This window comes from Athalia rosae, chromosome 2 (assembly GCF_917208135.1).
Source record: "Athalia rosae chromosome 2, iyAthRosa1.1, whole genome shotgun sequence".
Lineage (NCBI taxonomy): Eukaryota > Metazoa > Arthropoda > Insecta > Hymenoptera > Athaliidae > Athalia > Athalia rosae.
The window spans coordinates 16,078,202-16,090,464 of NC_064027.1; the positions used below are offsets into that span (position 1 = coordinate 16,078,202).

Genomic DNA, 12,263 nt, shown 5'->3' on the forward strand with positions numbered 1-12,263 from the left:
CTTTGGGTTCTGAAATAGATTCAATGTTGAATGGAAATGATGAGGTTTACTGACAATCTTTATTAACATAAATTCACCCGAAAGACCAAATTATAAGTTATTTATTATTCTAAGTATCTTTAACGACCAACCCACAATTATTTTCTTTAATTTAACAATATTTATTCCAATAGATCTCTATCCATCCTTGTCGTTGGTATCGCAAAAATAATCGTACCTGATATTATTGTATTTACAGTTGTATCCCGTTTACCCATAATTAACCTTTGTCAACACAATCAGCTGTGTTCTCAAGTACAGAAATTCAAATCTGATTTGGCTGCTGCGATAAGAAGTTGGATCATAAGTCCATGCGACCACACGTCACAGTGTAATCTAAGCAATTTATCTCTGGGTGGTGTTTGTTAATGAAATATCTATTCTAATTTTTTTTTTTTATCTCACATAATACGTAACTTATTGATAAAATCTTTTAGGATAACAAAACTTTCTTTTTAAACAATTCGACGTTCACTAATAAATTACACGTAGATATGTTTTATTTGGTGCCACTCCATGCAATGTATTAAACCGATATCTCAAAGTTTATTATTTTCATCACACCAAGTTATCCACCTCATTTTATATTCACACTTTGTTTATCCTCTACAGTTATAGTGCACTGCAATGTAATTGATTCTATAATTTGAAATCAAACAATTGCTCTACAATAACATAACATGTCGATGTTGCTGGCACCTCGGTATAATACAAATAATTATGATACAGATATGGAATACCATAGTGACATTTAATATTCTGATTAATACATAGTAATATATAAATACATTTTTATTATAACAGTAATATTGTTACCAATTATTAGCGATTCTTTCATTAGTGTCCAATTACTAGACATCTTTCACAGCCTATCCAAATAGTGTGCAGCCACCATGCCTTACTGGGGAGAGTTAATCTCCTTGTCTCCATATCGTAGTTTGTCTTCTACAACTTAAAATTTTTAGCGAATCGCCAATCGGATGCAATCAATAATTTAGGTATAATTATAATACCATTGCCCTAAAAACGTTCTTTTTTCTTTCTTCTTCTTCTGCTGTCTTTGCATATTTATACATTTTGTATAAATTATTTCTATTAATAAATATTACATCACTTATAAACCTAGTTTATTCTTTCCATATTATTTATATAAACTTAATTATGTATAAATCCGCTAACAACCATGTCTAAATATAGTTGTATTTTGAAAAATTAATTATATTCAATATAATACAGCGCTATAAATTTACCCTAACTTAACAAAAATCAGTTGCGGATCAGATTTATCAGAAAAGGGTGGGGGACACTTCAGTTTGGAGCAATTGTGAGTGAGGAAGGCAATTTTTGCTGAGTAGTCATTGCTGAATTGTTGCAAGTGTCTTTACTTGTTGGTAAAGTTTTGGTTGTTGATGCCATTGGAGTAATTATTCTATGGCAGGTTGTTATTTCAGAGTTCGATACTGGCTCAATTTCATTGTCATAAATTTTCATCTGGAGTTTTGTGTGCTGGCAGGGACTTACATGATGCAGACGTGAGAAACAGTCACTACAAACTCTCACAGGATTATATAATTGTTCACTTGGCAGTGGTGTTGAATTTTCCGAACAGTCTGCACAAAATATTTTACCACAGCCTCTGAAAATATACACCTCTCTTGGTCAGTCACTCGAAATTTTCCATTCAAATTATCATTATCACGAATATTATTTTTAACTATCTAGTTTCAAGTAGTTCAAAGTGATTATAATAAGAAACAAAACAAAGAAATGAAAAATAATCAAAATCCGACGCTATGTATAATGGAAAATTTATTGGTACATTTATTACATTATTTACCTGCAGTGGTGCTTACGTCTTCCCAACCAAAATTCCGTGTCACATCCCATGCAACGATTGACCGCGTGATCAGGTACCCAGAGAACTGGTGCCGGGCCCAACTCATCTACAGCTTCCCAAGACATATCAGAAGGAAGTGACTCTCCATGCTCACCTGCACTTCCTACTGAATCTGGTAGAGATCCCTAAATTTGGAAGAGAGTATTATTCAGCATTTTATCATTCTCTTTTATGAGTTTGATATCGATAGAGAGGAGCATCGAGCATACGGTCCAAAATAAGTAGGATATTTCCAGATAGTTATGATACCCAGCGACACCTTCTATTGATTATGAATATTGGTGTTTTGGAAACGGGACTTATCCATTTATGGCTATTCGTGCCTTTATTTCTCTTTTTTGAATCAGATTCTTCGATTTCTCAACTCTGATGCATACATTTATTCTTCGTGGTTCTCAATTGTTATTGGCTCTAGTTTTTCACAAATCGAATACCGCTCATTTATTGTACTCTGCATACAATTCTTAAATGAAATTTTACTTCACAGTTCTCGCAGGTGTCACTGAATATTTATCATGTCCTGAACCATTTTCCAATTTCACTTTTAAAAACTGTATCTCGAGCTCAATATGAAGTTAAAAAAATCTGCAGGGGTGAAAAAGTTGTCTCAGAGATATGACGCAATTAACAAACATTGTAAAATTCTGGGTAATTAAACAAAGTTCCTATTAGCAATCTGTGATCAGTTATCATAGTTTGGAGTAAAGGACATTATATAATGGAAATAAAAAAAAACACCAACAAAGCGTTATCCAATGTTTAGAACCGATTGGAAAATTATTTTTCGAAATGTAGCGAAGAAAGTTCATTTCGGATCTGAAGATACTTACAATATCATCAATACGATCGATATCGGTGTTGTGATTGCAAACTTGTTTAATTAGGGCTACCCTCGTTGTGTGTAATTCTTTTCGCAAGGCTTCGATTTTAAGCTAGATTTGAAAAACCAAACATAAATTTTCCATAGATCACATGAGTAGATCTTGAAATTATAGTATTAAAATTTCTCACCTTGCTTTCCACTGCTAATTGCTGCAACCGTATTTGGACATCAGTGTATATAACAGGTAAGCCATCAACATCGTCTAGTCTATCAGGATTTTCAAGTGCAATGTCGTGATGAATTGGTGACGCAGGACAAGCGCTACTCGGAGTTCTTGAAAGTAGAGGAGCACTTATGTCACTGATATCACTTCCATCGTGACCTCGGTTGCAATTACAAGAACTACGAGCATGATTTGCTTCTCCCCAAGTCAGCAACGGTTCTTCAGCCGGAGTTTTTTGCGGTCTGTTCCAGTATCGATGAATTATTATAATTATACAATGAAAAGTCGTGATGTTATAAGACGATGCAATAATAATTATTAAAGATCTCCTATACTTACGTATCATTTTGTACATCTACAGTATTATTCACAGAATCGTTATTTGGTATAAGGGTATCTGTAGAGCTGTCAACCGAAGGATTCACAGGTGACCCACTCGGGATCTCAGCCTTGTAATCCCTCCTTAAATTTACATTTTCAACTGTGTTTTCATGCACTGTCTGAATACTGTCACTTAACGTGGTTTTATCAATTTTATCATTATTCTCGAAGTTCATCGAGTCGAATTTTCTAGAAAAAAGCAACAAAAATTTAATTGGTTGATTAAGAAGTGAATTATTTATATTGGCTGTTTTATAATCATGGTACTATAAAAGAATGTGAATTGACTGTAGAAGTATTATTGTTAATGGAAAAATGCTTGGGCGTCTCCCATATGTTCTACTAACTTTTCTGTTATACTAGGGTCGCTTAGTCTTCTATGTGGGTATGTCGTGTGGTCTTGAGCATGTATCAAGTCACCGTACGACCGTGTTTTTGTCATTTGACTTTGTGGTTCCTCTCCTTCTCCACCTTCAATATCAATCATGCCAACCCTCTGTTTATTATTATTATCTCCAGTTGAAGTCACCATAGAGCCCAAATAAACTTCGGACCACAAAACAAGATCGCGGATATTACAGCGGGGCCAAAGTACCTGGATATTATTATTAATGAATAATGAAAATCATTTTTTCTCACCAGATTAATTCAATTCAATTTTTTTTTTCTTTTTTCTCGAGTTAACATGAAAATATTTATTTTTTTAAGTTTAAGAATTGCAGTTGTGCAACGGCTTTAGATACACAAAAATACAACCATTTGAATGACTATTACATCACATAATTGCATTGACTCACCTGGTTCTTTGAAGGTGAGTAAAGGTAATTTACAAAAGAATTCGAGTTCAAAAAGCGCCAAACAGAAAATGTACGATCACGCACTCTGAGCTGTAGTCGCTCTTGTCGGTTATTACAAAGGAATGTTCCAAAGAGCTGTGAATATGTATGTTGTGCCAGTTTCACCTAGAAGATAATTTGTATGATAATAAGAATTTAGATTTTCAGAGACATAATTTGTGCAAAGCAATTGCAGACGGAATAAACTCATTGTCATGGAAATTGAAACGATTATAAATTTAATTATGATAGTGGAAGATATCGTCTGCGCAGTCAACTTCACTAATATTATAGAGATATTTTTATGTTAATACTCACAATATATTCAGGTGACATTTGAAAGCTGCATGGGAATTGACGAATCAGTTGATGTACACAATCCAACCACTGTAAAAACACAGGGCAGCGTTCATTAGGATCGTCACAGCCAATGGTCTGGCCACACCGATCCGCAAATTTATGACCAAAGTCAAGCCATTCTCTTTCACAGAGAATTTGAAAGCCCTGGACATGAAAAAAAGCGATGTATTAAAATTCTAGTTCTAACAAAATTACATCAATCTTTACATGTTATTGAGACGAATTTGCTTAGAATCAATGATGGATCTGAAAGCTTTTTCCGAATTGCTGATTGCTGGCGCAGTTATCGAATCTGTTTCAAGTTATACTGATTTGGAACAACTGGAATGATCAAATAATTTTCATACAAACCTCTATTGTACGATAATAGGGATCTAATAACAACTGGGCCAAAGCAACAATCTGTGGGGTTCTATCCCACCCATCGCTGCAGTGAACTAGTACTGGTCTTTGATCTCTTTCGATTGCAGACGTAACGGTGACAGCTGCTCTTAGTAAGCCTGACATGTGCTGTAACCACCGAGTCCCTTCCAGCAAACTCAGCCAGCTGAAAACAAAATCATGAAATGTGGTATGCTGATCTCTCCGATTCAAATAATAGTATATTATGCATCTAGGGAAGGAAGCATGTGTTTTCGGTCGAGCGCCGATGTTTGCAGAACGAGTTGTAAGTCGAGGGCGCCGAAGGCGCCCGAGAGTGAAGACGAGTTCGGCAAACATCGCGCGAGACAAAACGCTTGCCCTTTCCCGTGGTGCATATACTATTTTCTATAACACATGCATTAAAAACGAGTGAAAAATAGTCCTTCGGTTAGTATACAACTCGTCATGAAAACATCGTACTCAATATAGTTCTACGCTAGGGGCAGCACTTTCTTGGTTTATTACACGGCTACGAGAGTTTTTTTCCCGGCGGACAGAGTTTTTTTCCCGGCGGCGAGTTTATTTCCCTGCTGCCAGAGTTTTTTGCCCGCTGGCAAGTTTTTTGCCCGCTCGTCCGAAAACTGTGACTTCCATCCCGCCGAGGAGGGCAAAAAACACGAGTTTTTAATGCATGTGTTGTAGAAAACTAAATATAATTCTGTCTAGGCCGTAATATATCATTGATCATTTAATCTCGTTAGCTTGACTACAATTTCACTTAATTGTGCTTACTTATCAACTTACTTTGGTTGATCTGCATCAGAAGCACATAGCTGTCTGACAGCATGAAAACTTTTGCGTATTGAATGTATATTGGGAAGATTCATAAATTGAATATCACAACTAGGGTAATACTCAGGGCATTCGCAACCTCCCCCACGTGCTCGGTTTGCTACTGCAGTTGTGTAGGACCTTGCATCGACAATCAGTACTTTCTATAAATAAATATATCCGATTACCCATTATTATTGGAATGGAAATCGTCTATTTCAGTACTTTTTATTATGATATAAACTTGACGTACTACCTTGTTTATGGGGGAGTTGATTTTTGTCTCTGGAGTATCAGAATAACCAACTGGAGGATCAATCATGGTTGATTCTCCTCTGTCATACGAACATGCATCTGATAAAGCTTTAAGCAGATCTTCATCTTCAGAGCTTCGCCATCCCAACCATCCAACTTCTGGTTGACTGCTACGAGCTATTACTGCTCCATTATTAATATGTCTGGAAATTGAAAGATTGTTATTAGTATCGAAGTAAAGTGTCACTGATGTTACGCGGAAGCATAATTTTTATTTTCTAGAAATCTACCTCCACACTACCGCTGGGATTCGTCTGGAACTTCTAAATTTAGCCACATCTTCAAGAGTTTCATCCGTAATACAAGCTGGAACCAGAAGCTGTGGAGGATACGACGGACACATCTTGTAGTCTGCATTTATTTGACTAATACGCCAGGTTCCATGGAGATTGAATTTCAAACGTTCTACCTATATTAGAATTATGGTTTGATGGAATTAGTATTCATAAATAACACAGGTACAAAACATTTGGGGTCATGCGCAGTAAAAAATCAGTGTTATTTTATGAATGTATAAGGTATTAGACTCAAATAAATAAATAAGAACAATGAGAAACACTGCTTTTGTAACAAAAATAGTATATCGAGTGTGTTATCCTGAAACAACAAAGTTACTTTATGTATTAAGTAAGATAGCTAATCAAGTTAATTCTACGGACATGGATTAGATAAGACTTACTTCAGATTGAAATGCCGTTGTGTAGGAAGAAAGATCTTTTCCTAATCGTGGAAAATCTTTGCCCTCCTCGATACACCAGGCATAATATGAAAATGCAAATATATCTTCTATGCTTTTTCTTGGGTAAGTAAGTTTGTGCAAACGCTTAAACCATTCCAAACAATGCTCATTGGTAGAAAATGCACAACTGAAAAATGAATGAAAATTTCGGTATGTGACGTACTGTAAAGACTATTATTTTTATTTGATGTGTCTTGAATGTGACAATGCATAATAAATCTAAATTTTTATGAATCCAGATAATTGAATAAACTCACCTTAATGAAGGTGCATCTTTGCAAGTGATATGTAAAAAAAATATCTCCTTCACTTCGAGCTGTTCGATAAGACCCAATGGTATGTTATAGTTTGATTGATTCAATTGTAAGTATAAACGATAGTTGGAAAGAGCCAATATGCCATCCGAAGTTCGCCCAAGTGCCAAAACAGATTCCCCACTGAGTGGGGTGAATGGAATAGTTAAAGATGGGTCCTCAGTTTCCACGGTATGTTTTGGAAACAATTCTGATGCACGCAGATGACAAATAGATTGCAGACTGGTTGGCTCCTCAGAAGTATCCATTGCAGCCTATAAGGACAGACTACGATAATTATAGAACTTGAACGTGACAAAACATAGAGTGTGGTCAGTGGAGAATAAAAACATTTCAGAATAACATGTGGTTTGTGAGATAAGGATATGGTTGACAAATTTATCCAACTGAATTCTAGGTCAAATAGGTAATGAAGTGAGAAATAATTTTTAGACCTCGCATCGTTTATTGCATCTTGATATCTATCAGCCAATATTGTATCCTCAGGCTGATATGCAATGCAGAACATTTTATGCCAGCAAAGAGGTGTGCACTTACAGTGAGCCTAACTGGATGATGATATATGTTAACTCAAGGACGTTTGAGACTCCAGTTACATTTCTCTTACACATTCTCAAAGCTATGTTGAGATCAATTTTCACATAGACTCTGTACAAGCACAGTGGGTCGAAATTTGATATTGAGAATCAGAAAAAATTTTATGATTCTGATGATTAGTACAGAATATAGTAGAATCTACTAGGCTTTGTGGGAACATAAATATATTTCACACGGTCTACGAAATATAAGATGTTCTTAAGCATTGTATACTTATAATGAAATGTTCATTGAACAAAATCATGTGTTAAATCGAATCGGAACATGCATGAATTGAACAAATTCAGGTAGTATCCTCAGCTCAAATGCTATAACGATGTCATATAACAACTGATATTAACATTAATGAATGTTACATTGATAAGTGCTGATTTGTAATTCATTTGGAACATCAAAATCAAAAATTACTGACCTTCTGAAAGATTTTGGCCTCACAGTGCTGATGGGAAGTTCACAGGTTTATTTGTTTAGAATAATCTGTAAAAAAAAAGGAGACTTTTATAGAAATGAAGAAGTATTTATTGAAATTTATACTATAATACAGAATAGACAGTGCTACCTTATGTTTATTACAGTGAAACAGGTTGCAACTGTATTAATACTGAAGGCAAACAAGACATTTATTGCAGCAGAAAATTTTACTATACAATTTAACTTATACTTTGGGACATGCAGAACTTTTCCAATTTGTAACAAATAGATTATTCAAATGCTTGAAACAAATCTAGACGTTTCTTAAACTTGTATGTGGTTGAACGTACTGACAATCTTTTGTACTGTTACGCAATAAGATAGATTCCGCAATTGTGATAATTTCATTATAGAAATTTTTTCACACATCAATTTTGACGAATCTACTAAATACTATAACACATAGTGGTGTGTAACATGTATTTTTCTTTTTGATTGTCTTAGATATTTATTTTTGTTCTTATTTGAACCATGAGTATTAATTATAATTGGTGTCTAATAATATGTGCAATTTGTAAATTATGCTACTATGTGCATAATCATTATATGATTTTCCTTGTTGAATCCATAACCTAGTCGACAAAACAAACGTATTTCCATAATGCAGAGTTTTGGGATGTGATATGTAGTTACTGGTATTTTTGTTTAATGTTCACATTTTCATCATGGGTAAAGAACTACCAATGTGAACCTATTTTTCAAACAATTCACATATCGATATAATACCAATGACTCAAACGAACGACATTGATCAGCCAGTATCTCAATACATAGCAACTAAGATACGGTGTAAACACTGTAACTTGAACTATTATGTAACTAATGAATTTGAATACCAAATTGGGCATATAACTGTCAGATATCCTACGAAATCTTGTGAGCATTACGATAATTGATTTGATGTTCGGTTGAACTTGTTTATTCTACAATTGCTATGATCTAAGAATGGCGGAAAAGAATTTGACTTTCAACACATTTATAACAGAATAAACATCGCACCAAAATTATTTTCTCTACCAAGTTTATCAGTATTGAATATTTACATTGCCTTGGACAAAACTGCAATCTACCAGAATCTGTTATGTTGGCAAATCAGTAATGATATTTAAAGATAAGCGTCAAGTGCATGCATGTCATTCTAACTTTGAGTTGTGACAAACTGATAAAAAGTTGACAGAATTAAAAATGTACTGCTTAGGTACTGTCTTATGAGATATATCAGATCTAAGCAATTTACAGTACATGAATTATTGGAAAAATAAAAATTATAGATTGCATATAAATTTTGTGCCAAATAAACCGATTGATTTTACATTAACTGCAACCGAATTATGGAACAGAAGAGAACCCATCCTTCATAGACGGATTGTGTAACTATTCGAGTTTTTACAACGCTAATTATACGTCCTACACGGAAAACGAGGAATTATTCCTACTGCAGGAACTCTGTCTTAAGTTTACGTCGGCTGATCTCAACGTTTACGTTTCTCTTTTAAAAAACACAGTAATCTAATCAAATTTGTTCAAGATCTCGGGATTTTATTTTTGTTTTGGTAGAAACAGAATTGAACGAGTCTTGTGACGTGAAAAGAGCCACCTTGTGTACAGCAATTGGCAAATGTCAAAATGAATCAACAAGATGTTATTTTACACGAATAAAACTTACTTCAGAACGGGGTATTGTAATCTCATTAATCGGTGGTACCTCCTACTCGATACATCACATTGAACCATCAACACGAGTTACGTGGGTTTTATAATTATAAACATTATTTAGTTGGAAACATTTTTCTGTCCGATTAGACACGATCTTAAAAAGTACGCAGATCGGAATAGAACAGCAAGTCATAGACCAGCAACTAGCACACGTACTTGAAATGCCATGCAGCCATACACGGCAACGATCAAAACTACAACGTCGAAAATGAACCGAGGCTGATCCACATTTAGGCGATCGTGTGACGTGCTTGCATTTGTTGCCGTTTATACGCCCTGCATTTTTCATCATGTGACACGATGCTGCCTCTATCATTGGCTTGAAAATGTTAGAAAATGCAAACCGTATGTAAACTTGATCTATCATACATATTTTGCCACAATTTGCCCACCTACCAAGCAGCAAATTTCGCCAATCTCGTCTGTTGTGTAGAGCAAATGTAGAGTTCGCTGGTCGAATCGGATTGTCGACAACTGTGTGAACGTGACTTTCGAATCGGATTTCACGTAGGGATGATTGAATGAAAGTATAATAATTATTCAGGAACAAAATAGTACGATATCATCTAGATTGATAAATAATATCATAACTAATTCAGGGTGTGAAAAATTGTTTTTTTTCTTTAACTAACAGGGGAGGAAAATTAAATATTTACATACATTTATTTTTTTTTTTAAAACTGGTTGTATAAGGCAGTACACATCAGCTCATCTGCAATACTCCATCAACTGGAATACTATTTGCAAATGAATAATAATCGTCGAATCTATACCACAGATCGGTGTTGTAACCAAACGTTTGCTCAAACAGACAATGTTTGGTTCTTTGAGAAATGCAAAGTTTATTGTATAAACGTTGGTAGCAGGCTTCATTTCGATTATGCTTTCCAGAAATTCGGATTTTGCTCCATTCTTCTTAAAAATGTAGTATACCAATTTTGCATTATGGACAGTGGTATAAAGTTTTCAGTTGGGTTTGGTAACATTTGTTGCTGCGTAACAGAGAAACTTGATACGTAGTTAAAGAAATGTGATAACATCTTCTGACTGAACGAGGTAAATGTGTTATTTTGTTCTTCTACAACAGCAGCGGTTTGCAGTTCAATAACACTAAGCGGCTCCACTGATATACCAATCTGAGCATTGTGGGAAATTTTTTCAACGCCAAACACTGTTTGATTTATATTTTCAAACTCATGATTCTTCTTTAAGTTGGAAATTTTGAAGATTGCTGATGGTTTTGTATTCGACACAAAGCCAAGGTTCTGCCAATTAGGAGGTGCATTGGGATCCGGCCAACTGAAGTATACTGAAAAGTGGATTTCAATTAATTATAATGCTGAAATCGGACATGTTTGACTTCAAAATACCTTCCATTTTGCATATTGACAGCGATAAATTTTGCCTAATGTAATGAAATTATTATGTTTTTTTTTTTACCAGCGCCTCCGAGTCCTTCAGGAAATGGTACCGTACCAGTGAGAAAAACTACAATATGATTTACATTGTCAGCATCAGGAATAGTGATGATATACTGGGTTTCACCTACTTGCTGGAAATCTGTTTGAACCTGAAAGATGAACCAACAAAACTGTTCTTTTAGATTGGCAATCTACAAGTCATTAATAATTTAGTGATTGAGCATCCTTGTCTCTAAACCAGGTAAAAGATGTCTCAACTGACATTTTAACTAGAAAATCCGGGTGTTATTTCTTCTCATTTGCTTTAGTATTACAATTTGTGATTGGATCAACTGTCAAAAATTATCACACTTCAATACAGAAGGGATCATTGACTGGATATTGAATTCTGATCTTATCAAATTACTTACCAAACGTCCAGACACGATTAAGCCGAACATAGTTATTCTTTATCACGCAAATTAGGCAGAACCATGGAAACCATTCAGACAATATTTTATAACACACGGTATCACCGTCTGCAACAAACTCCTATCTACTCGTGTGTACGTACGACGTTGATCGGACCGGTCAATTCCAACTTTGCTCCAACGCGTACATACATACAATGGATTGATAATTCCAGACAATGTCTGCAGAATGTTTAGCCAATCTCAAGTCAGATTTAGCCGCTGGGGCCAATGAAAAACATAAATAATTATCATCGACTCTGTATACACTTGGTGACGGTCTGACCGCGATAGTCGCTGAAACGCCTAGCTGCATCTCTAGTTTACATCGTGAACTAACTAAAAAGAGTTGATTATTGTCGGTAAGAAAGGTGACCGTGAGAATTGTTTTTTTAGTAATTTTAGGCGTTAAATTATTGTTATAATAATTCCAGATATGAACTGCAGAGTTCCATGATCTCATACTTCTTCCCAGAAATTGATCAATA

The 12,263-nt window shown here is 35.0% G+C and overlaps 2 protein-coding genes across 3 annotated transcripts; both read right to left on the reverse strand.

The window, feature by feature from the left end:
• Window positions 1-40: 40 nt before the first annotated feature.
• On the reverse strand, window positions 41-10,423 carry LOC105692061 (myotubularin-related protein 3). Of its 2 annotated transcripts, none has more exons than XM_012410982.3 (16): window positions 9,856-10,423; window positions 8,131-8,195; window positions 7,065-7,375; window positions 6,748-6,934; window positions 6,299-6,477; window positions 6,010-6,211; window positions 5,727-5,917; window positions 4,911-5,106; window positions 4,518-4,703; window positions 4,161-4,325; window positions 3,711-3,958; window positions 3,322-3,552; window positions 2,948-3,224; window positions 2,767-2,868; window positions 1,877-2,061; window positions 41-1,675 (listed from the first exon to the last, which is right to left on the reverse strand). In XM_012410982.3, the coding sequence occupies exons 3-16, from the start codon at window positions 7,367-7,369 to the stop codon at window positions 1,348-1,350; spliced, it is 2,982 nt and encodes a 993-aa protein (XP_012266405.1). In that variant the 5' UTR covers window positions 7,370-7,375; window positions 8,131-8,195; window positions 9,856-10,423; the 3' UTR covers window positions 41-1,347. The 2 variants fall into 2 exon arrangements, with proteins under 2 accessions (XP_012266405.1, XP_048505750.1); XM_048649793.1 differs by having other exon boundaries at window positions 7,065-7,388.
• A 126-nt stretch (window positions 10,424-10,549) lies between these two features.
• Window positions 10,550-12,254, reverse strand: LOC105692020 (protein OPI10 homolog). Its single transcript, XM_012410890.3, has 3 exons — window positions 11,737-12,254; window positions 11,346-11,475; window positions 10,550-11,214 (listed from the first exon to the last, which is right to left on the reverse strand). The coding sequence occupies exons 1-3, from the start codon at window positions 11,764-11,766 to the stop codon at window positions 10,784-10,786; spliced, it is 591 nt and encodes a 196-aa protein (XP_012266313.1). The 5' UTR covers window positions 11,767-12,254; the 3' UTR covers window positions 10,550-10,783.
• Between the last annotated feature and the right edge of the window lie 9 nt (window positions 12,255-12,263).